Source organism: Rhamphochromis longiceps, linkage group LG4, assembly GCF_057381845.1.
Source record: "Rhamphochromis longiceps isolate RC_006_pf linkage group LG4, R_longiceps_female_GT1.1, whole genome shotgun sequence".
NCBI classification, from domain to species: Eukaryota; Metazoa; Chordata; class Actinopteri; order Cichliformes; family Cichlidae; genus Rhamphochromis; species Rhamphochromis longiceps.
The window spans coordinates 36,838,181-36,864,331 of NC_140560.1; the positions used below are offsets into that span (position 1 = coordinate 36,838,181).

The following is a 26,151-nucleotide window of genomic DNA, read 5'->3' on the forward strand; positions in this document are numbered from 1 at the left end:
TCACAAAAACCTGATTCAAATCATATGAAATAAGTGGATTTATCATACTGATGAGAGAAACAACCTGTCTTTGGATGGATGGGTGGAACAGAATCTTTTAACGAACACCAAAATGTTTGCTGTTTTTGTTACATTTTGTGTTTGACATAAAGAAAATAAATAAAGAAACTGATGTTGCTGGGTGATAAAAGTATATCTTTTGTAGAAACTGCAATCTGAGATATGAGACTGCACATTGGTCTCAGGGAGAATTCGATGGCAGTCAGTAGGAAGACTTTAAACATGAAGAAGAGGAAGCAGCTAAAATAAGAGATGGAGAGCTCTGGGTGGTAAGAAAAAGTTACCAGATAGCTGGGAAAGCACTGAGGGAAACATCCAAGAAGGTGTTTGGTGTACTGAAGAAGACTTGGTGTTGGAATGAGGAAGTACAGGAAAGCATTCAGATGAAGAGAGAAGAAGTGGGATAGTCAGGGAGCTGAAGGACATAGACAGGACTGCTGGAAAGGATTAATAAAAACGTTCAACATTGCTGCCTGAAAGCTGAAATGGTGAGCTGCAGTGAGGTGTTGGGTGTGTCGTCAGACAGGTGTCTGAGAGAGGTGTGTTTAATGCAGACAGAGAGGAGGAGGAGAGAGGAAGGTTATTTATGCCTCAGCAGGTCTGGATGTTTGGATCTTACAGCGATGGCTTTCTACAAAGTGATGTGTTTGGCTGCTGGGCTGATGCTCCTGACCCAAGGTAAGAGCTCTCTGCACACACCTGCATCAGGTACGACTCAGAGGGTGAAAACACTCAGGAGCACATCGCTTCACTTTAAAGTGACACTGCAGGAAATCCTGGAATTTAAAAATTCACTTTTCGAAGCAGGAGGGAATATCACACTGGGTGGACGAAGGGAAAATAATCAAATTAAGAAAGGCACTGGAAAAATGGAAAAGTGGAATAAAATCTCCCAAAGTCACATAACTGGCAATAACTGCACATCGAAATAAAAACTTTCCCCTCTTAATACCTGAAATTCCTTTTTATGTTCCTTTCAGTTTCTTTTTGGTTACTTCACCATATTTTCTAATATGGGTGGTATTCGTCAACACTTAGGACTTAGAACAGGTATTACAGTGTAAATATGTGGCTCACAGTCCTTTGTAGATTGTACATTCCAACACATTCATCCCAGCACGCAACATACCGACGGCTGTGACAATTCATCCGTATGTTATGCGTTGGGAGGTACGGAGCCCCGCAGGGGACATGGGAGAAAAAAAATTAAGACAGACTTTTGCGAGATCTCACAAAAGTTTTGCGAGAGCTCGCAAAACTAACTCGGGATCTCGCGAAACTTTTTCAAGATCTCGCAAAAGTTGAATTCCAACAATGGCGGCAGCTACTTAGTTGTAATATTACTCTTTCTGGGTCACAAAATACACTTTTAAGATATTTTGAAGCATAATTGTAGTTGTGTAAACGTCAGATATCAGCTCGGTTTACAAGACATCACATATTTGCAAAAGTGCTCCGACGTTTTCGGAGATCTGACACCCACCATCTCGAAGCTGACGGGAGGTCGATACCTACTACAGCCGCGAGGAACACCGCTCTCCTGGCACATCGTGCCTCGACCTCTGGGTCGGCTTCGAGTTGGCGGCCTCCGAAGAATGCAGCTAAAATTTTTGCGAGATCCCGAGTTTGTTGTTAATTTTTTTTTTCTCCCATGTCCCTTGTGGGGATCCGTAAGGAGGCATGAGAGCGGGTTGGAATGAATCTATAGATGGGTTTTACGTGTGGCATGAAAATCAACCTAAAAAAGCATTATGTACTTTTGATCATGAATCACTTTGGAAAACACTTTGTGATAGGGTTCAGGTTGTGGTTAAGGTTGGGGCTGGAATGGACGCTAGAGCCTCTTCCCTAAGCATGTCTTCTATTCGATTCAATTGAGAAACCAGAGTGTTTCATGAGGATGTGGAAAGGTACCTTTTGCACTGCTATGAGACGCCTAACGGCGTGACAAATATGTTGTGAGTTGGATATTCAAAAGTTATTTTTGTTGGTGATAACAAAATCAGAATTTTCTTTATATGTCATCAAATCATCAAAATCTTAAACCTTAGCCCTGCGGTGTAACTAAGATCACCTGGTCCAGCCCTAACTATATGCTGTAGCAAAAAGGAAAGTTTGAAGCCTAATCTTGAAAGTAGAGATAGTGTCTGTCTCCTGAATCCAAACTGGAAGCTGGTTCCACAGAAGAGGGGCCTGAAAACTGAAGGCTCTGCCTCCCATTCTACTTTTAAATACTCTAGGAACAACAAGTAGGCCTGCAGAGCGAGAGCGAAGTGCTCTAATAGGGTGATATGGTACTACAAGGTCATTAAGATAAGATGGGGCCTGATTATTTAAGACCTTGTATGTGAGGAGCAGGATTTTTTTTACAGTTCATTGCAGTCGTCCAGCCTGGAAGTAATAAATGCATGAACTAGTTTTTCAGCGTCACTCTGAGACAGGATATTTCTAATGCTTCTCTTGCACATGAATGAAGGAAGTCACTTTATTTGGTACAATTATGTAGGCTTCAGTAAACATAACTTTAAAATACCATAGCAAGAATGTGAAGACATGTTCATGTTCATGGGGAAGTTAAGGTTCTCATGACTTATGGATAAATATTACTAATGCATTAGTATCATTACTAATATTTATCCACTCATGGGACAAATGAGAATAATTACTACAGCTGAGGTGATGTTGGACACCTACCTTTGGAAAACTATATTTTGATTGCGTGCATCTGTTTGTGTCGTGTTTGAATGTGAACCTTTAACTGAAGTCAGTGTTGTGTTTCTTTAAATTTCTGTGTCATACTCTCCTCTGACCCTGAGATGGATGAATGAACATAACACTGTCAGCCTCTGCAGTAATGTAGTAGTGGTATTAGTAGAACAACATCCACTGTGTGCACAGGCTGTAAACATTTTTATTTCTGCTCTAACGTTTTAATATGGGAGTCTGTGGGGACTGACTCTCTGCTGGAGCCTCTGCTGGATGCTTTCAGCTAACCACAGCCAGTCAATTTTACCACTATTGTTTTCTGTGTTTCAGAGTCTGAGTCACAGCTGGGTGGTAAGAAAAAGCTTCTTTGTGTAATGATTTAGTTTTATGTGTAATAAATCTTTTGTTTCATATGAATATTAGTTTGTGAGTGAACTGTAGACTCCAGGATCACTGTGTCCTCACTCAGCAGTTTGTAGTGCTGAGAGTTTACAGCTCCTACAGTAATGCTCACTCTGTGTTTTAATGTCGGTCTTCAGTTTGTGGTCAGCCAAAGCTCAACACCAGGATTGTAGGAGGACAGGTGGCCCCTGTTGGCAGCTGGCCCTGGCAGGTCAGTCTGCAAAGATTTGGGTCCCACTTCTGTGGAGGATCCCTCATTAACAGTCAGTGGGTGCTGACTGCTGCTCACTGCTTTCAAACGTGAGTAATGAGGCTGAAGCTGCACTCTAAACATGATTTAGTGGAATAAAGACATTATGAAAACTCCCCATCAGGGGACCAGGGGTGTAACACGATAAATAGCTAACAGGGCAGAAAGTCAAAGATGTCATTTCATTTTAACAATCACAATAACTGTGCATCGTTTCGTTTCCTGATCTCAGCATTACTGCAAGCGGTCTGACTGTGAATCTGGGCCGTCAGAGTCTACAGGGATCTAATCCCAATGCAGTGTCTCGAACAGTAACACAGATCATCAAACATCCAAACTACAACTCTGGTACCAACGACAACGACGTCTGCCTGCTGAGGCTCTCCTCACCGGTGACCTTCAACAACTACATTTCTCCCGTCTGCCTGGCAGCTTCAGACAGCATCTTCTACAGCGGTGTTAACAGCTGGGTCACCGGCTGGGGCAACATTGGAGAAGGAGGTGGGTCATAAAGACACCTGATTGGTTTTAGAGTAAAGTTGATTATAATGCAGGGAATAAGAGTGCTGTCTCAGAAATATTTAGAGCAATATAATTCTTCTTCTGTGAGCTAAAGAGATTCTGATGACTGCAAACACATTATTTTTAAAATGTTTCATTTTTAAATTTGAATTGTGCCTTCAATAGAAAATAATGGCTAGAACAAACCGTCTGATGCCATCTGTATCTCAACGTCTTGGTATCTTTTCAGGCATCTTGTTGCCATAAATTCTTTGGCCTCTCGTTCAGAGAGGTAATCTTGTATTCTCTGGTTCCAGATGTTCTTCAGCTGTAAGAAGGCTTTTGCTTTGTCTGTTCTCCCAACTTTTAATGACACTCCCAATGTAAGGGAAGGAATCCATGTCTGTGTTACTACTTCTGAGACAGCTATATTTATTTCCATGATCTTGATTTTCTCCTTGCAGATGTTAAGTCTTACTTATGCAGAAACAGCTGCAAGCTTGCTTGTCTTATCTTTTTATTGCCAGGTAGCACTGCCCATCACTTTTCAAGTTTTTCCTGCTTACTGAATACATTTTATATTCAAATGTAAGCAACTTAGAAATGATATGCAGCAAGTCATTGTGTGGTGAGTTGTGTACCAGTCTTCAACAAAAGTTTTCCAACTCTGCCAGGCTCCACTTTGCCTTGTCGCATTTCTCCTTGTTTACAATGTCTTCATGAAACATTTCTCCATGTTGGTCATTGACATTTTTATGTTCATGCATCTATAAATTGTCCTGGCTGGCAAGGCAGGCTATGTGGAGGTGAGGTGAGGACCCGTGCAGGCAGAGGTTGTGATGAGAACGAGCTTTATTTACAAGAAGTGCAGGATTCAACAGGAGCGGAGATAGTAAACACAGGGAACTAAGAAAACTCGAAACCGGGAAACTGATGAAACCAAACTGAAACTTGAATCCAGGGAGAAATCAGAGCTGACGAAACGAGGACGCAAAGACATATGACACATACCTTCAAAGTAAAACAGGAAGTTTGTTTGTGTGTGTGTGTGTGTGTGTGTGTGTGTGTGTGTGTGTGCGCGTGCGTGCATGCATGTGCGTGCGTGTGTGTGTGCGTGTGTGCAAGTTACAATTTTTTTTTGTTAAGGTCTGTTTACAGATACAAAGCAAAAACTGGACGTGCCCTCGCTTGTGTGTGGGTTTCAACAAGTATGAATTTAGCCCCGATTTTTCTTCCCTTCAGCTGATTGGTCAATGTGATGTCAATCACAAATTTAACAGTCCAGTCAGAGAACAGATGGGTTTGCCGCTTTACTGAGCTTATTACTACAATTTATTTATGACCACAATTTGAGCCCATACAGTTCCACCTTTCCCCTCTAATTCCAGCCACTTACTAAAGTATGGAATACCACATTGGTGCCAGTTGGTCTGCCAGCCTCCCTGCTACTGCCGCCTGAACCCACTATCCCCTCTGCAGTGGAACCACAGACCACACCCTGCCACAGAGCATGTGATAATATTCTGGTGCTTTACAAGAACTACTGTCTGAAGACGGACAGACAAATAAGCTAAATTTTACCATGTGTGATTCACATTACTGTAAATTAGAGGTGTTTTATCCCACCGGCTTGCTCCTGAACAAAGTCAATCCGATACATGTTTCTGTAGTGTTAATGTTATGAAATGGCTGTGGCAGTCAGGATGTAGGACCCAAAATGTTGCAGTTGCAGAAAAAAAAACCTCTATAAACAATAAACTTGCAAAAACAAACCCAAACCAGGAACTAATACTAAACACAAAGATACTGGAGACAAGAGACTAGGGACAAGGACCACGGAGGGAAAGAAACGGAGGGAGATCAGGGGCGGTTACCCCTGTACTGGCAGACCGGGGTGGTAGTTCCAATTTTTAGCAAGGGGGACCGGAGGGTGTGTTCCAACTACAGGGGGATCACACTCCTCAGCCTCCCTGGGGAAAGTTTATGCCAGGGTGCTGGAACCTCGGATACAGGAAGAGCAATGCGGTTTTCGTCCTGGTCGCGGAACACTGGACCAGCTCTTTATCCTCTCAAGGATACTTGAGGGTGCATAGGTGTTTGCCCAACCAGTCTACATGTGTTTTGTGGACTTGGAGAAGGCATTCGACCGTGGCCCTCAGGGTGTCCTGTGGGGGCTGCTGCGGGAGTATAGGATGTCTGGTCCATTGCTACGGGTCATTCAATCCCTATACAACCGTTGCAAGAGCTTGGTTCGCATAGCCGGCAATAAGTTGGACTCGTTCCCAGTGGGTGATGGGCTTCTCCAGGGCTGCCCTTTGTCACCGATTCTGTTCATAACTTTTATGGATAGAATTTCTAGGTGCAGCCAAGTGGCGAAGGGCTTTCACTTCGGTGGCCTCAGAATCTCAACTATGCTTTCCGCAGATATGTGGTTCTGTTGGCTTCAATGGGTAACGGCCTCCAGCTCGCGCTGGAATGGTTTGCAGCTGAGTGTGAAGCAGAGGAATTGAGGATCAGCACCTCCAAATCTGAGGCCATGGTTCTTATCCGGAAAAGGGTGAAGTGCCCACGCCGGGTCAGAGATGAGTTCCTGCCTCAAGTGGAGGAGTTTGAGTATCTCGGGGTCTCGCTGCATCAGTCCCTCGTGGTGAAGAACGAGCTGAGCTTAAAAGCAAAACTCTCAATTTACCGGTCGATCTACGTCCCTACTCTCACCTATGGTCACGACCGAAAGAATGAGAGAGCGGATACAAACGTTGGAAAGAGCTTCCTCCGAAGGGTGGCTGGCCTCTCCCTTAGAGATAGGGTGAGAAGTTCGGCCATCTGGGAGGGGCTCAGAGTAGAGCAGCTGCTGCTCCACATCGAAAGGAGCCAGCTGAGGTGGTTCGGGAATCTGACAAGGATGCCTCCTGGGCTCCTTATGGGGAGGTGTACCGGGCATGTGCCACCGGGAGGAGGCCCCAGGGCAGACGCACAACACGCTTGAGAGATTATATCTCTCGGCTGGCCTGGGAACGCCTTGGTGTTCCCCCAGAAAAGCTAGAGGAGGTGGCTGGGGAGAGGGAGGTCTGGGCTTCTCTGCTTAGGTATAAAGCGGAAGAAGATGGATGGATGGCTTTTAAAACATGAGGTTATTATAAAATGAGGTTGATACATGAGGAATCGTGGCTACAAGATCATTCTGGTACCAAACTTATGCTGACCACCTATATGTTCCACAAGCAGATAGGACAATAAATGTTGAACTTTTTGAGCAGATTTTTGTTTGATTTTTTTGTCCGTCTCAGTGTCCCTTCCTTCTCCACAAAACCTGATGGAGGTGGAGGTTCCTGTTGTGGGAAACAGGCAGTGTAACTGTGACTATGGAGTGGGATCAATCACTGACAACATGATCTGTGCCGGGTTAAGTGCAGGAGGAAAGGACTCCTGTCAGGTGATTGTTGTTACCTGTGTTTGGCACATTTTCACCTTCTACAGTTTCTTCTCCTCAGCTAACAGTAAATGTTTCTGCTCTCAAAGGGGGATTCAGGAGGTCCAATGGTGAGCAAGCAGAGCGGTCGCTGGATTCAGGCGGGAGTCGTCAGTTTTGGGGAAGGTTGTGCCAGGCCGAATCTTCCAGGAGTCTACGCCAGAGTATCCCAGTACCAGACCTGGATCAGGAGCCAGATCTCCTCCAACCAGCCAGGCTTCATGACGTTCACGTCCACTGGGACCGACAGTGACCTCAGTGTCTCCTGCACAGGACTGCCACCAGTGCCAACCACCACCACCCCTCCAACCACCACCACACCTTCAACCACCACTACCACACCTGCAACCACAATCCCCACCACAACAACCACAGTCCCTGCAACAACCACCAACAGAGCCGCCATCATTACAACAACCACGCGACCTTCAACCACTCCCCACTGTGAGTGTCCATCATGAAAGCACTTTATTAAAAAATGGTTTGGTCTAACCTACCTGACCTCAAGCTGATGGGTTCATGCGGTCCAAGTTTTTAAAATTTCTTTGTGTCTTCCTCTGTTTATTTTTTCAGCACTGGTCTGTGGACAAGCTCCAAGGAATTCTCGCAACATGGGGGGACCCTCAGTGGTGGCTGGTTCGTGGCCGTGGATGGCGAGCCTACAGAAGAATGGAAGTCACGTGTGTGATGGGTCTCTGGTGGCCTTGGACTCAGTGTTGAGCAACGCCAACTGCTTCTCAAGGTCAGTTGAAGTTTGGACAGACAATGATACAGTTCATCCTCTGGGGACTGAGTAAATGACATGACTTTCCCTCCACCACAGTCGTGTTCACGTCCAGTTGACATTGATGACACTGTGCATCAGTCAAATGCTGATTAGTTGACAAGTGGGCCAGAACCGGAAGAGACAAAGAGACAGTTGAGTTCACAAAAAGAGGCACAAGAAAATCATTAAAGATTTGAAAAAAATGCAGCATAAAGGGTACAGACAGCGGCTGCAGTGGATACTATTCATTGTTTTAAACCTTCAGTTTCACTTCAGCTCTTTGTAGTCTAGAATTCTTCTCCATAGCTGGCTGACAGACCAACAACAGCACAAGCAAAAGTTGTACCACGGACCAGTTGTACCACATATTTACATTTTATGTTGAAACATATTTTCCCTATTTGACAGCGAAGATCTAAGAGGCAGAGCCAATACCAAGATGATTAGCTCAGGTGGAATTTAAAAAATCTGTCTACCGTCCAAAATGGTAGTGCTGGCTCTGATAATCACTATTAAAAACCTTTACTGGGACAAGACTGGCAGGAATCAAATCACCATCAAGCTCCAACATGATAAAGGGGGGTCCTGTTGTCCCTCTCTGGGGGGGACACTTGAATCTGGGACTTTCCACCATTTGACCTTAGAACTGAAGAAGCTTCTCGGATGAGAGATCTTCAAGCAACTTAAAGAAGTCCAGACACGTTTCTTTCCAAGCTCCTTAGACTACGATGACCTGGATGACTGAGAACCTTCACAGACAACATGAAGAAAAGTTTAGTTTGCAGCTGTTCAACACTGTTTGGATTACAACATGAAAAATCTAAAGTAAAGGTACAGAATTAAATTAAAAGCATAAACATGCAGATGAACAACCACCAATGGTGGTCAAAAAACATGGTGGAGATCTTTTTGAGACTGAACACTCTCTCTTTCCACTGAGTCAAAATTTTGTAAACAAACTTTATTCCACTGTGGATTAATCCACCAGTGAAAACTGTGCCCAAAAGACTGAAAATGTAACCATCCCTTTAAGGAAATGAGCGAGTCTTTAAAAATGAAAACTGAACACAGTCCCAGCAGATCAGATGATCTCAGTGCCAGCCCACATCACCTGATGGTGCCACACTTCCACACTTTCCACACATGTAGCTGATCAGTCCAACACATGGTTAGCATTTAAGCTGATTCTGTGTTAAAACTAGTCCATGGGTACATTGTCATTTACAGTGCAACCTGATGTGCAGCTCTATAAAGATAAAGCAAGGCTTCGACTCAGATTGTTTTTTTCATCAGCAACATTTTCTGTGATGTGTTTTGTACTTTTTTCAAATTAAATCAAAGAGAAAAACTTCACCATTAACTGATTAGCTCTCTGGGTCTTCTAGTTAAATATATACCTCTTTAATTAGAACCAGGCCTGAATGTCACCAGGTTCAAATCTGTAAAACTTGGGTCCCGTGAAGTTGAGTGTAAAGGTGTAGATCTTGTTTGAAGCTGATGAAGTTTATGTTTGTGTGCTTCGTTCCTCCCACAGCTCCCCTGTAGCGTCCGAGTGGACTGTCGTGTTGGGGCGTCTGAAGCTAAATGGATCCAACCCCTTTGAGGTGACGCTGAATGTGACAAATATCACTCTGAGCAACACGACCGGGACCAACATAGCCATCCTCCGTCTATCTGCCCAGCCCACCCTGACCGACTACATCCAGCCCATCTGCTTGGACAACGGGAGAACCTTCGCCGAGGGCTTGGCGTGCTGGGCGGCCGGTTGGAGTCCTGGAAGAGGAGGAGGTGAGTCAGCAACATGAAGGCTGACAGAGTTCTGCCCAGACTCTGCACCAGTCCATCTCTCAGATTACACATGTGGACCACTGCACTTACAGTTTCTTTAGTCAAACATCAGGATTTTCTTATCTTTCATGATGTTAGCTGAGGAAGTTATGCAGCAGTTTCAGACCTCGGTGGTAAACTGTGGGAACTCATCATCGAGTGAGAGCATCTGTACAGACGTGTTTGCACTGCAGCAGGTAAATGACTGGATTCTTCTTCTTATAACACTGTCTGCTGACATGTTGTTTATTCTGGACCGTGGATTTAGCTGCTCATCAGAGCCACGTGATGAATTTGGATAGTTTCATCATTTTCAATTTCCACAGGGCTTACAATGCTTGGAATCTTTATAAACATGTAAGAATTTCCAGCTTTGAAATCTCAGTCTTCATTATGGGCCAATTAGATTTAAGGCTAATTTAATTTAGTGCCATCCATCTTCATCCGCTTTATCCGGAGCCACCTCCTCCAGCTTATCCGGGGGAACACCAAGGCGTTCCCAGGCCAGCCGAGAGATATAATCTCTCCAGCGTGTCCTGGGTCTGCCCTGGGGCCTCCTCCCGGTGGGACATGCCTGGAACACCTCACCCAGGAGGCGCCCAGGAGGCATCCTTGTCAGATGCCCGAACCACCTCAGCTGGCTCCTTTCGATGTGGAGCAGCAGCGGCTCTACTCTGAGCCCCTCCCAGATGGCCGAACTTCTCACCCTATCTCTAAGGGAGAGGCCAGCCAGCCTTCGGAGGAAGCTCATTTCCAACGCTTGTATCCGCGATCTCGTTCTTTCGGTCACTACCCACAGCTCGTGGCCATAGGTGAGGGTAGGGACGTAGATCAACCGATAAATTGAGAGCTTCGCTTTTACACTCAGCTCCCTCTTCACCACGACGGACCGGTGCAGCGTCCGCATCACTGCAGCCGCAGCACCAATCCGTCTGTCAAGAACTCTCCGTCTCTCCAAACTTCTCCCACACCCGAGTTTTTGCTTCAGCCACTTCCCGAGCCGCAATTTAGTGCCTTTGTATGTTTGTTTTAAGCCTAAATTTCTTATTAGAGTGAATGTATTCTGATTATTATTGTTGTTGTTGTTACAACTGTCTAAAATGTTTTTAACACCTAGTTGAATCTGGTCGTTTAGTTATAGGTAGTTAATATAATCTTGGTCCAAGGTTTTCACTGGGCAGGGATAGCTCAGTAGGTAGAGTGGTGGCCCCATGATCGGAAGGTTGGGGGTTCAACTCCACTGAACGGCTACCCTGAGGTACCCCTGAGCAAGGTACCGTCCCTACACGCTGCTCCCCGGGCGCTGCATTGGTGGCTGCCCACTGCTTCACTGGGTGAATGGGTTAAATGCAGAGGAACTATTTCCCTATGGGGACTAACACATACACATTACATTACACACATTCTAGTAAACAGAGTGTCTCAAACTCTGAAACACTAACTTTCCTGTCTGTTTGTTCAGGGTGATTCTGGCGGGCCGCTGATGTGTAAGCAGGGCGGCTCTTGGTTCCAGGCGGTCGTGTTAACAGCTCCAAGCTCCTCTGCCGGGAGAAGACGAAGCTCAGTCATGACCTTCACCAGACTCAGGACCTTTGACTCCTTCCTGTCTGAGACGGTCAAGTCACTCTTGTCTCCAGCCTTGAATATCACCAGTGCCAACTCCGCCAACCCCACCAATGTCTCCGTCACTACCACTACCAGCAGTACCTACACCACCACAATGGTTACCACTACTACTGACTCGAAAAGCGTGTTCAACAGCAGCGAGGGTCGTCCTGCTCACTCCTTCATCTTTGTCTTCTTCCATCTCCTCAGCTTCGCCTTTTGTCTCCAACTCTGCCTTTAGGGAACCCAAACTTGATTCACATGATGTGATGGACACAGATGAATGTGAACAAGCTTCGATGTTGAGACTTTACAGGTTTAGAGCTTTGCCTGTCAATCTTTGATCTGATTCTGCCTTGATTGGATTTCTACAGAGAGCTCAGTAATGATATTCTGGATAATCAAAACAGGCATTCATACATGAAATACTCCTGGATGAATCTTCAGCGCAAACATCATGACCCTCCGACAGAGAGGTCGACTTCAAATCCCAGAGGGCAGTACAGTGCCATCATCCAATCCAATCATTGGAGGGGGTTCTACTGATTACAATGAAAGTATTTTTTTTTAATATGCAAATGATTTATGTGCACTATGAGACATTCGTTGTGATGAATTCAGGCTCACGCTGTGCAGCCTGGAGAGTTGAGTTGAGTTCCTTCCACTGAGGAAGTTTTATTTACACAACCTCTGTAATCCCAATTTAGTTAATGAGCATAACACAGTGAGCTGAACAGATCAAATGACATGAAGGAATTACATTTGTCTATATTTAGTGGGGCCTTGTCCTTACACTGACCTCATTATGAGAAACTATAGACATTTAAGAAAAAGCAGATTAATGAAATGTGTTTCTGTACCTCTGAGGGACGACTACCTGGAGCCCAAGATTCAGGCTGGACTGGAAGAAATCCTCTAAATCTTGCACTGAACATAAAAATGTAGCCCAGCAGTTTAAACTTCATGTTTTTCTGAAACTGAACAGATCAGTAGGATATTTATCAGGTTTAGAGAAATATATTTGTGGATTTTTTCGAACACAGAGACAATGACCATCCCTACCTCATGTCCTGGGCCAATGTTAAGCACTTAATGCTCACAGAACCGAACTGTCTTTAAGGGCAGCACACATACTGACCTCTCTCTGGTATTGGATCTGTTATGGTGGCAGTAAAGTGAGTGATTATTGGAGAATGGTTGCAAGCTCTTTCACTGATTCTGCTGAAGTTCTACTTTATAATGTTATTTTTTTATTCTGGTGTAAATATCACTGAGATTAAAAAATGTCCTTTTCATGACTGACATGGGCAATGAAGCAACAAGGGTTTTATTTTAAAAAATGAACACCAGTTATCAGCGTCACATCTGCTAAAGCAGACAGCATGCAGCGACAAGGATGAGTACCCAAATAAGAGAAAGTAACTGATTTAATTGAAGGCGTGCCGTTTATTAAGACAGATCCACAAGAAAGGGAAAAAACATAAGTCTCAAACTAAACAGAGGAATGCCTAAACACAAAATAATAACCAGACCACTACAAAAACCTTGGAAAACATACACAATATATACACCAAGGGTAACGATGGAATCTGGTAAAGAGAAAAACAGAATACACTAACACAGCACACAGAACTATTACAATAAAACAGGAAACCACAGACTCACAAACAGAGGGAGCATGAGATGTAACTGGAAAACGAATAAATAAACATGGAGACAGAATTTAACCTACATAAGGGACATGACACACTCAGAAGGAACAGAACCATGACTAACAGTAAATCAAAGGATGTTAATAATCAAAAACATAACACTTGGTCACCAGACCCAGGGCCATGACCATCGGGTTACGGCTGTCTTTGGACAATGAACATAAAACATAAACACACAATAAAAAGTTTCACACAAATATCCAGATAACATGAAAAAAGATCAAAGCCTAGATTTATCCCATATTTGGGAAATTCTAACTGATCTTCGGAAAGCCTTGGAAAGCTGTTGAGACAGTATACAGCTGAGCATTATTTATTGTAAATAAATACAACTCAAACACACACAGGCCCAACATCAGCAGCTGACTGCAGGGCATGAAAAAGAGTCAAATTACACTTCGTTACGATCACGAGGTTTAATTTTCTGTCAGTTTTAGTATTTTATTTGATTACTATGTAAACAACGATGTGGGAGAAAGTTAATAAATGTTGGGAAAAACTAAAAAGCCAACACCGTCTTTGTCCTGTGGGAAATAACACAAACTGAATCGTGTGCAGTGTGAAAAGACAGCTTTCAGCGCCCCCTACTGGTGGATTTGTGCACATGCAGTGTTAGGCTTCTTTAATGAGAGAGATTCTGTTAAACTCTTACTCTACAAGGTTGGATGCATCAGTGATGAGCAGCTGGAGGAGAACGGAGCACTTGTGGATAATTCTGTGGAGCTGGGTGGTGCGGCCACAGACCATTTGTTAATTTTACAACATCAGAGGAATTTGACTTTGTCTGTGTTTTAATGTTACACCTGCCTGTTTTACACACCTGAGAGAATTCAGCCTGAAGTTTTAGACTGAGGGTGAAGTATCAGAGGTTATCTGTGACAGAAGGAGAGCAGCAAGAGGGAAGGTTTGAAGATGGCAGTGAGACCTGTTGTGAAGCACTGGAGTTGTGGAGGTCAAGCTAAAGTTAAGATGTTCACTGGCAGTGAGTGGGATGGAAATTCCTCCATCAGTGGGACAATTGAGAATCAAACAGGCTGGGATGGATTGAGCATGTGTAGAGGAGGGAGGGTGGTTAACTTGACAAAAGATGATAAAGATGGAGCTGCCAGGCAGGAGGACAAGAGGAAGACCTCAGAGGTGATGCGGAGGTCGGCCACTCAGGACCAAAATGTTGCTGTTTTTGTGCTTTCTATCAGCTTTTGCGATTTCTGAGCCACATGGACACCAGAACAAGCAGTGTTCAAGTATACAAATAGTAAACACTCCTAAATTACAATCATGATACAAAACCTAACCAGGAACTGCTGCCTTCTGAGTAGGAGGATGTAGGTAACACCATGCTGCAGATGAGCTGCATACAGGGCTGGACTGGGACAAAAAAATCGGCCCGGGCATTTTGACTAGAGACCGGCCGCCATTATAGGAAAAACCATAAAGCCTTTGAATGAAAATAAACGCTGTTGTGACAGTGACATACAATGTTTTCGTGGTATATATGCATCAATCTATCAATCGTTTGTTGTAAGATTCAGATAATTATTTAATAAAAGCTGAAAATTTTAAATGAGAATAACAAAGAAACTGAAAACGGAGATTTTTTTAAAACTCCTTTTTTGCGTTTACGTGTGGACGAGGAATACAGAGTTGGTCACGCAGCGTCAAAGGTATGTGCCTTTATTCACGACACGCTGTGGCCGCGTTATTGTTTACATGAGATGAATTGCAGAATGGCAGATAGAGACAAAATACTGTTAATCTGACTGTCTGCAGGTTTTACACGCAGTTACTGTCCCTCCATTTAGAAAGGCAGAGGCGTCACGGTGTGATTATTTTACTGTATGTGTAATAATATTCAACGTTGCTATCAATGCATTTTTCAAAAAATGCCTCTCTGTGCAAAGTGGGTCCAAAAACACCCATATGGAAAAGATATATATAAATCTTATAAAGTTTTTATCTGTCTTGTATGAAACTTGTATGAAAAGAATACAAGAGTGAAACCACATATAAGATCCCTTGAAAAATTATACAATGAAACTTGTATGTTTTGGATACTTACTAAAAAAAATATATGAAAGTAATGAGAAAGTGGCCACTTTCACGAGTAAATCATATATGTTTTTACTATTTCTTTTCCATATGGGCATGAACAGCTGTGGGATCCTGTTTGTCCGTGGTTTAAACAGCCCAGCGCTGCTCTCGACGCAGGGAAAACCAGTTCTGCAGGAGACCTACCTCGGCACTTGTGCAGGTGAAGCCAAAGGGAAGATTTGCTTCACCATATTTTCCAGTCTTTGGCTTAGATATATTCATTCAGCGATGCTTCATCTCCTGCTTTGCATTTCTGTGGGCGCACTGTGCTAGCAGTGTTCAAGCGTTTTGTTTTTTCTCCCCCCCCCCCCCCCCTTTCCATACCCCCCCCCCCCCACACACACACACACACACACACACTTTGGGAAGGTCTGAGTTAGACTATTATTAAAAATTCTCTGCTGTGTAAATTTGAAAGGAAAACAGGAACTGAATTATGTAAATCATTGGAAAACAAAAAACGCTGTACACTCCACAGAGTGTGAAAGTTTGGGTGAGGTTGGTGTTCACTGATTGACAGATTAGTATCAGAATAATATCAGCATGCAGGAACGTTGACAGGTGACATTCACCTGATGGTGTTCTGCCGTTGTTCTTCCTGTGCAGGTCAGCTGAAGTCTTCATTATAATCTGGGACTGTAAATTGCGCAAAATTAAATGTTCTGGCCACCTCCGTTATTTTTATGTGGACTTTACTAACTGTAAAAAGTATAATATCACTGCAGATCTAACATCTAAGTGAACAAACGACAGGGCAAATTATAATTGCCACAATGAAACTGAACTACATTTGATTAGGTGACATCAGAAAAACGCACTTCTTACATCGATCTAATGAACGTTAGTAAAAAGTGTCCAAGGGGGGACAGAGGGGTGATTGGAGGAGACTTTAATGGGCATGTAAGTGAAGGAGACAGAAGGAAGAATGTGACTAGCCAGCATTAGATGGTATTCTGTAGTATTACTTTAAAAATCAAGACTAGGAAGCAGCTGAAGGCAAGGACTGAATGCTTGACGTTAAAGAAGGAAGAAGGTTGCACCGAGTTCAGGTTCTGTGTCCAGGTAGCTGGAGAGTGCAGCTGCACTGCTGAGGGAAACTGCCAAGAAGGCGTTTGGTGAATCCTCCACACAGAGGAAAGCGAGCAGGGAGACTTAGTGGTGGAATGAGGACATACAAGAAAGTATACGAAGGAAGAGGCTAATGAAGAAAAAGAAGGGTAATCAGGGAGATGAAGGAAGTAGGCAGGACAAGGTAAATGAAATGAATGAAAGGGAAGGTTTACAAGATGGTAGTGACACCTGCTGTGATGTATGGCTTGGAGACAGTGGCCATGAGAAAAAGGCAGGATCAGAAATGAATCCATCATAGAGACAGCAGAGAGGCAGCGATGGCTCGAGCATGTGCAGAGGATGGAGGGTGGATATACTGGACAAAAGGGTGAAGATGGAGGTGCTGGGCAGGAAGAGAAGAGGAAGATCTCAGAGAAGATTCATGAATGTACTTAAGGAGGACATGCAGAGGGTTGGTGTGACAGAGGAGGATGCTGGGTTTTAGTTTCTGACCCAAACCAAAATCAGGGAGTCCATCAGGGTTTTGGAAATAGAAAAGGTTGCTTTAAGTGAAGTCATGATTGCTCAGCTCCACCTTTTTCATGTCACCCATATTAGATTCTTTGCTTTGTCACTGTATTTCCTGGCAGCTTATCACCTCTTAAGTCCTACTCGAGATTGAGATAAAGACTGAGAGCGTTAGTGTGATGCCTTTTTAGTCAGAAGTCTGATGGCTTTTTGTTTGTGGTCTGACGTTTGAGGCTGAGAATAAATGCACACTGTTAAATATCAACACTTCACTGTTCTTTTGATTCCTCATAGGCATCTGATGGAAGACAACACACTGCTCAGTAGACCATTTTACACTTTATTCTCTCACAAAATCACTTCTACAAGGGAGATGCGTCCTGAATGACACTCTGCGTGGATCTGGTGATGGCGGTGTGCCCCTAACAACAGTGTTACACAGGCATTCAGTAGTCACGTTGCACAGCGCACTCAGAGGTTATTGTCTATTAGCTGCACAACATCTTTTCTCAGCTCTGGCGAGGCTGTGACCTTTCCCTACTCCCTTCCAGTAAATTTCTACTGGCAGATGGTTCCCTGTTATCAACTCCTGCAGACAAGCGTGGGTGAGGGTCTCCAACAATCTACCACTAAAGGACACGTAGTCTAAGGCCTTTATTATCAGGGCCGTGTCCACTTAATACTACGCTATATAATTATATGACACTTATTAATATAAAGCATAGCTTTGAGGCACTGAGTGTGAATGAGTGGATGACTGGGTGTGTAAAGCACTTTAGGGTCCCTAGGGGGGACTAGTAAAAGCGCTACACAGATACAGGCCATTTAACATTTACATTTATATTATTCAGCTTTTAAAATACTTCAGTCTGTAGCAGGATTTTGGTTTCATGATGTAAAATTAATAATTAATTCTAAAAATAAGTTACTCATCAGTAAAAAGGTTGCTGCCTGAAAGCCGAAATTCCTGTTTAATACAACATGTTTGATGTGAGGAAGATCAGGTGACCCGCATTGAAGCGTTGGGTGTGTCGCCAGACAGGAAACTGAGAGGTGTGTTTAATGCAGACAAAAAGGAGGCCAGAGGGAGGGTATTTAAGCCTCAGCAGGTCTGGAGGTTTGGATCTTACAGCGATGGCTTTCTACAAAGTGATGTGTTTGGCTGCTGGGCTGATGCTCCTGACCCAAGGTAAGAGCTCTCTGCACACACCTGCATCAGGTACGACTCAGAGGGCGAAAACACTCAGGAGCACAGCGCTTCACTTTAAAGTGGTACTGCAGGAAGTAACACAGCAGGAAAAGGAGGACTGGTGGTTTATTTTAGCTTCATCTTTATCTTGATGATGAAAGCTTAAACACAGATTAATATGACGATCTGTTTGGTTTGGGGAGCAGCTGAGAGGCTGAACTGCTCTCCATCAATCAGCGTCTGTATAATAATAATGGAGTGGATTTATATAGCGCTTTTCAAGGCACCCAAAGCGCTTTACAATACCACTATTCATTCACTCTCACATTCACACACTGGTGGAGGCAGCTACAGTTGTAGCCACAGCTGCCCTGGGGCAGACTGACAGAAGCGAGGCTGCCATATCGCACCATCGGCCCCTCTGGCCAACACCAGTAGGTGAAGTGTCTTGCCCAAGGACACAACGACCAGGACAGAGAGCCCAGGGATCGAACCAGCGACCTTCCGGTTACAGATGTGCTTCCCAACCAAGGTCGCCCCTGTATCACAGTTATTAGAGCTGCTTTATTTTATTTTAGCTTTGATTCAGTTTTTAACTTTCATTTTCAATTCAATTTATTTTTTGATGATTTAATCAGTCAGTTTTGAGTCATACACAGAGATTTATTCATGAGGGTGTACATGTTTAAAAAAAACTAAAAACGTTTATTAATGATTATTTGATGGTTGTTTATAACTTTTCTGTCGAACAATGGAGTAATTGTGGAGAGTGGAAAATGAAAGCAAAACTATAAAAACACTGAGTAGCTGAGATGAGAACACGCACAAACATAAACACACAAAAAGATCAGAAAACTTTAAAGAAAAGAGTTCACTGATCTTTGTCAGAAAACAACTACATGATAACAATCCTCTCAGAAGAGGAAAGCTCGCCAATCGAAAATGATAATGGTGTAAATGGTAACCACATACAAACACACACACAACTAGCTACAGAAATTGCATTTAACAGATGAACGAAGCGCCCACTGGAGCCTTTGACTGCTTTGCATGGTTAACCACGACTGTAAAACTGGGGAAAACGAAACATAACACATAAATATATGTTAATATTTATATAAAAATATATATAAAGATTCTTCATAATACATTCAATTTATTAACATCTTACTGAAAAATTAGAACACTTGAAATTAACAGGCTGGCTTACTTAGAATAGCACCTTCAAACTAGCCAAATAAAAAAAGCAGAAAACAAACTCTTGGAAATACAGTCAAAAACTAACCACGAATAATAAATGAACTACTTACAGACACATGTGTCCACGGCACAAGCATAAGGAAGCAGCGTACTGGTCACATAATCAAGATTTTAAATGACACCTATTTTTCTGAAAAACAGCACAGTTATCTCAGACTGTATGGAAGCATCACACAGACACATTACTTTCCTGTTCAGTAACACCCAATCAAAATCCTAGAATGTTTCAAATGCAGGTTTGACAGGTTTGTGAGTGTACACTTTATCCAAAACCTAGTGACGGTTTACTCATGTTTACCACCGGGTGGCTGTAGCTCAGGAGGTAGACCAGCTCAACAACTGGTCAGAAGGTTAGTGGTTTGATCCCTGGCTCCTTCAGTCCACATGTCAAGAGTGTGAATGTGTGTGAATGTAGTTAGGAAGCACTCAGTGTAGAGAAAGTGTGTGATTGGGTGAATGTGGTATGTTGTACAGAGCACTTTAAGTAATCCGGGAGAGTAGAAAAATGCTATATAAGAGTCAGTCCATTCACTGTCTGAACATGTGTCATGTTACTTTTGCACTGTTTTGCATATTCTGACACGTGTTGTTATTACATGGCTTGATTAAGGTACACATTATTCTGACATCTGGGGCCAGAGCTGAAACTGGTCAGGGCCAGCACAGTTTGTCTACAACTGGCCCGTGGCTGTGCACAACTTACACATGGCCCACGTATCGCAAACAATGACGGCCCTTTGGTGGTCCAGATCAGGTTTGCCAGAGGTAGTCCACAGATGGGCCAGCACAGGACCACCAGTGTGTCTGCAAATGGCCTTGTGCTGACCCATGTGTGGGCCGTCATTCTTTGCGGTGTATGGGCCAGATCCGGGCCATACCAATTTTGCTATGTGGGTTGGAGGGTCTGTTAGTACAGTAACCTCACAGCAGCTGTGTTATTGATCAGATTATGTCATTAAAAATGCTCCAACAGCCCAGAGGTCGAGTTCAGGTAAAGCCAAACAGACAGCTAGCAGCTACAGCCCCTCCCCAAGGGGACTGACTCACTGCTGGATGCTTTTAACTAACCACAGATATTGACTATTGACTGACCCACTGGAAAAACTAGTCCATGCATTCATCTTTAGTAGGCTTGATTACTGTAACAGCATCTTTACAGGTCTACCTAAAAAATCAGTCAGACAACTACAGCTCATTCAGAACTCTGCTGCTCGAGTCCTCACTAAGACCAAAAAAGTGGACCACATCAGTCCAGCTCTGAGGTCCTTACACTGGCTGCCTGTCCGTCAGAGGATAGACTTTAAAGTTCTGATGCTGGCCTATAAAGCTCTGAATGGTTTAGGACCAAAATACATCAATGACCTCCTGACCCAGTATGAACCATCCAGATCCCTCAGGTCATCTGGATCCGGTCTTTTATCAGTTCCCAGAGTCAGAACCAGACACGGAGAAGCTGCATTCAGCTTTTATGCTCCTTATATCTGGAACAAACTCCCAGAAAGCCTCAGATCAGCTGAAACACTCAGTTTATTTAAATCCAGGTTGAAGACTCACCTGTTCTCAGCTGCATTTGAATAAAGCACCAAATCCACACTTTAAGCTTAAATTTCAAAACTTACATTTAACTACTGATTTTATCTACTGTTCTGATTTTATCTGTTTTGATTTTATATACTGTTTTGTTTGTTTGTTTGTTAATTAGTTAGTTAGTTTATTTGCTTGTTTTAATCAATTTTAAATCATGCTTTTTATTTGTTCTTGTTTCTAATGTCTCTGTAAAGCACTTTGAATCACCTTGTTGTTGAATTGTGCTGTACAAATAAACTTGCCTTGCCTTATTACAGACAATGAACAAACCACAGACAGATGAATGCAGATTTTTTGTTTAAACATTGTTTGTTTTCTGTGTTTCAGAGTCTGAGTCACAGCTGGATGGTAAGATAAGATTTACTTTTATGTGTAATAAATCTTTAGTTTCATATGAATATTAGTTTGTGAGTGAACTGTAGACTCCAGGATCACTGTGTCCTCACTCAGCAGTTTGTAGTGCTGAGAGTTTACAGCTCCTACAGTAATGCTCACTCTGTGTTTTAATGTCGGTCTTCAGTTTGTGGTCAGCCAAAGCTCAACACCAGGATTGTAGGAGGACAGGTGGCCCCTGTTGGCAGCTGGCCCTGGCAGGTCAGTCTGCAAAGATTTGGGTCCCACTTCTGTGGAGGATCCCTCATTAACAGTCAGTGGGTGCTGACTGCTGCTCACTGCTTTCAAACGTGAGTGATGAGGCTGAAGCTGCACTCTAAACAAGATCTAAAGACGCTGTGAAAGGTGCTAATCTGGGGGCTCAGGGGGGGTAACAGGGTCAATATTTACATTTACATATAAAAAAAATTTAAGTGTTTCTTCATTTTCTGTTGAACACATTGAATTTTCATGTAATGAAATGTGGTATATAAATGAAATGATCACTTGCAAATATTTAACAGGGCAGGAAGTCAAACTTTATATATGTTTTCTCGTCTATAACAATTGTAACAACTGTGCACTGTTCGTGTCGCTCCTGATGATCTCAGCAGTACTCCAACCGGTCTGACTGTGAATCTGGGCCGTCAGAGTCTACGGGGATCTAATCCCAATGCAGTGTCTCGAACAGTAACACAGATCATCAAACATCCAAACTACAACTCTGGTACCAACGACAACAACATCTGCCTCCTGAGGCTCTCTTCACCGGTGACTTTCAACAACTACATTTCTCCCGTCTGCCTGGCAGCTTCAGACAGCATCTTCTACAGCGGTGTTAACAGCTGGGTCACCGGCTGGGGCAACATAGGAAGTGGAGGTGGGTCACTGGTTAGAACAGATTAATATTGTCTGAGGATGACAGGAAACAAACAGCTTCTCCAAAGTATCCATAAAGGAGCCTTTGTCTGCTTATTTTATGATTCTGTTGCTGAAGAGAAGCCTAAATGTTTCAGAAACTATGATTTATGAATTTATAGAAAAGACACCAAGTTTCTGAGCCAACCTCAAAGGAAATGTTTGTAAAAAAGAAACTGGCCTCATGCAGTTTCGTTTTGATGATAAACCTGTGCGCGTGGAGGGGAAACAGACTTTATAAACACTAAAAGAAACATGGACTGAAATATTTGGGAAATGTCTGAAGCATCAAAGATAGAGATACGAACCAAATGTCAAAAACACTTTAAAAACTGATTGTGCATATTTTTTTTACTTTTAATCAGATTTGTCTGGTGGTTCAATATATACAGCTTTCTGTCATGTGACCACTGAAAGTTGGAAATCCTTTGAGTTAAAACTTATTCACCACCAGAATAAATGCCTGGAAGTGGAACGATGCTTTGTTTACTGTTCAGGTTTGTATCTTTAATCTGTCACACGCTGTTTATTAAACAGATTTTTTTTACCCCTTCAGTGCCCCTTCCTTCTCCACAAAACCTGATGGAGGTGGAGGTTCCTGTTGTGGGAAACAGGCAGTGCAACTGTAACTATGGAGTGGGAAGAATCACTGACAACATGATCTGTGCCGGGTTAAGTGCAGGAGGAAAGGACTCCTGTCAGGTGATTGTTGTTACCTGTGTTTGGCACATTTTCACCTTTTACAGATTATTCTTCTTAGTTTTTCAGGTGCACACAGATGCAGTCAGTTCTATTTAACATACCTGATCTGCTAAGAGAGACCATATTGAGCTGTGTGTAATTTACTAATAGAACAGATGCAGTTTTTTTAACTATAACCAGGAAATCATATATGTGGCTCAGTCATGGGGAATGAGACAGGACACAGGAAAGATTCTTGGGTTTTTTATTTTCTGATTGCATTCAGAAAAGCTTAAATTTAACAATAAATCGGGAGAGATCCCACGTTGGGGTCCCATGTTTAACAGAATATAAAGTATACCATATTTTAACAAATTCAAAGGTAGGTTTTGAATTGTCACTAACCCAAAACCAGTGGAAGCAACTGTCAGGACACTTAACCACTGCAGGCATGCACTCACTTAACTTGGCTCACAAAGAACACTGACGTGGAGTCTCACGCAACGATCCCACGCCGAGGAGTGCTCAGCCACACTCTTGAGTAGCTCCCTGATGAGGCTTCGTTAGCTGCAGGTGGGGCCAGCCTCCAGATGGGACACACCCACCAAGCCTACCTGAAACCCTGTGCTCAGCCACACTCACAGACACACCCACTTGCCTATACATACAAGCATGGAGAGCACAAGAACAGCACAGTCCAGCAAACATACATCATATATTATATTGGTCCATAACTGCTCATGGACCCTGGGTCTCTCAGATCCAGGTCACTGACACAAGCTATGCGTTAGGACAAATACACACACACAGGAATCATACAGCAAGCTAGCTCTCACAGTACATGACCATTAAACACACGCACGTGACACATTTCAGAATCTCTGTGGAATGCCTCCCACTCACAGCTCACTGTCTGTGCTCTAGTTTAAGGCAGCTCTTGAAGGGGCAGTATAGAACCAAAAACCCTGATCTAGTCATCACCATGACAGCTCTACAAAAAGACCTCTGAGTCGTACCTCTGGTTATATTCAGGAAAGGTTTCCAAATTCAACATGTGAAGCACAAAAAATAACAAATGTATTTTCGTTGGGAAAGGAACTCACAGAAATGCATAAGCAGTTCATTCCTCTTACATGCCATCTTCTCACTGCACCCCCTTAATAAACCCTGATGGTTCTGTCTAACAGTAAATGTTTCTGCTCTCAAAGGGGGATTCAGGAGGTCCAATGGTGAGCAAGCAGATTGGTCGCTGGATTCAGGCAGGAATCGTCAGTTTTAGGGAAGGTTGTGCCAGGCCGAATCTTCCAGGAGTCTACACCAGAGTATCCAAGTACCAGACCTGGATCACGAGCCAGATCTCCTCCAACCGGCCGGGCTTCATGACGTTCAAGTCTACTGGGACCAACAGTGATCTCAGTGTTACCTGCACAGGACTACTACCAGTGCCAACCACCACCAATATCACCACCACCACACTTTCAACAACCACTAACCATCCAACAAACACAACAAGACCTACAAACAACACACTTCCAACAACCACCAACCGTCTAACAAACACCACAAGACCTGCAAACACCACACTTCCAACAACTATCAACCGTCCAACAAATACAACCACAACTACGAACACCACACTTATAACAAACACTACAAGATCTACAAACACCACATTTCCAACAAACACCACACTTTCAACAACCACCAACCGTCCAACAAACAGCACAAAACCTACAAACACTACACTTCCAACAACTATCAACCGTCCAACAAACACCACTAGCTCTACAAACACCACACTTTCAACAAACACCACACTTTCAACAACCACCGACCGTCCAACAAACACCACAAGACCTACAAACACTACACTTCCAACAACTATGAACCGTCCAACAAATACAACCACAACTACAAACACCATACTTCCAACAACCACCAACCGTCCAACAAACACTACACTTCCAACAACCACCAACCGTGCAACAAACAGCACAAGACCTACAAACGCCACACTTCCAACAACTATTAACCGTCCAACAAATACAACCACAACTACAAACACCACACTTCCAACAGCCACCAACCATCCCACAAATACCACAAGACCTACAAACACCACACTTCCAACAACTATTAACCGTCCAACAAATACAACCACAACTACAAACACTACACTTCCAACAACTATCAACCGTCCAACAAATACAACCACAACTACAAACACCACACTTCCAACAACCACCAACCGTCTAACAAACACCACCACACCTACAACCACCAACCGTCCAACAAACACTACACTTCCAACAACCACCAACCGTCCAACAAACAGCACAAGACCTACAAACGCCACACTTCCAACAACTATTAACCGTCCAACAAATACAACCACAACTACAAACACCACACTTCCAACAGCCACCAACCATCCAACAAACACCACAAGACCTACAAACACCACACTTCCAACAACCACCAACCATCCAACAAACACTACACTTCCAACAACCACCAACCGTCCAACAAACACCACCACACCTACAAACACCACACTTTCAACAAACACTACACTTCAGACAACCACCAACCATTCAACAAACACCACAAGACCTACAAACACGACACTTCCAACAACTATCAACCGTCCAACAAATACAACCACAACTACAAACACCACACTTCCAACAGCCACCAACCGTCCCACAAACACCACAAGACCTACAAACACCACACTTCCAACAACTATGAACCGTCCAACAAATACAACCACAACTACAAACACTACACTTCCAACAACCACCAACCGTCCAACAAACAGCACAAGACCTACAAACACCACACTTTCAACAAACACTACACTTCAGACAACCACCAACCGTCCAACAAACAGCACAAGACCTACAAACACTACACTTCCAACAACTATCAACCGTCCAACAAACACCACTAGCTCTACAAACACCACATTTCCAACAAACACTACACTTCCAACAACTATCAACCATCCAACAAACACCACACTTTCAACAAACACCACACTTTCAACAAACACCACACTTTCAACAACCACCAACCGTCCAACAAACAGCACAAGACCTACAAACACGACACTTCCAACAACTATCAACCGTCCAACAAATACAACCACAACTACAAACACCACACTTCCAACAG

At 43.4% G+C, this 26,151-nt stretch overlaps 2 protein-coding genes across 4 annotated transcripts; both read left to right on the forward strand.

Annotated features, from left to right (window-relative positions):
- The first annotated feature begins 674 nt into the window (after positions 1 to 674).
- LOC146672266 (polyserase-2-like) lies at positions 675 to 11,827 on the forward strand. Of its 3 annotated transcripts, XM_085404819.1 has the most exons (11): positions 684 to 738; positions 3,097 to 3,117; positions 3,306 to 3,468; positions 3,651 to 3,919; positions 7,207 to 7,352; positions 7,439 to 7,707; positions 7,957 to 8,130; positions 9,689 to 9,942; positions 10,081 to 10,178; positions 11,444 to 11,621; positions 11,694 to 11,827. In XM_085404819.1, the coding sequence occupies exons 1-11, from the start codon at positions 684 to 686 to the stop codon at positions 11,825 to 11,827; spliced, it is 1,761 nt and encodes a 586-aa protein (XP_085260945.1). The 3 variants fall into 3 exon arrangements, with proteins under 3 accessions (XP_085260946.1, XP_085260945.1, XP_085260944.1); XM_085404820.1 differs by having other exon boundaries at positions 675 to 738; positions 7,439 to 7,832; positions 7,962 to 8,130; positions 11,444 to 11,827; XM_085404818.1 differs by having other exon boundaries at positions 7,439 to 7,763; positions 7,965 to 8,130; positions 11,444 to 11,827.
- Positions 11,828 to 18,096: 6,269 nt separating this feature from the next.
- On the forward strand, positions 18,097 to 25,927 carry LOC146672267 (uncharacterized). Its single transcript, XM_085405373.1, has 8 exons — positions 18,097 to 18,156; positions 21,331 to 21,351; positions 21,524 to 21,686; positions 21,990 to 22,255; positions 22,850 to 22,995; positions 24,183 to 24,416; positions 24,758 to 24,954; positions 25,396 to 25,927. Exons 1-8 carry the CDS (start codon positions 18,102 to 18,104, stop codon positions 25,925 to 25,927), a joined length of 1,614 nt encoding a protein of 537 aa, XP_085261499.1. The 5' UTR covers positions 18,097 to 18,101.
- Positions 25,928 to 26,151: the final 224 nt, after the last annotated feature.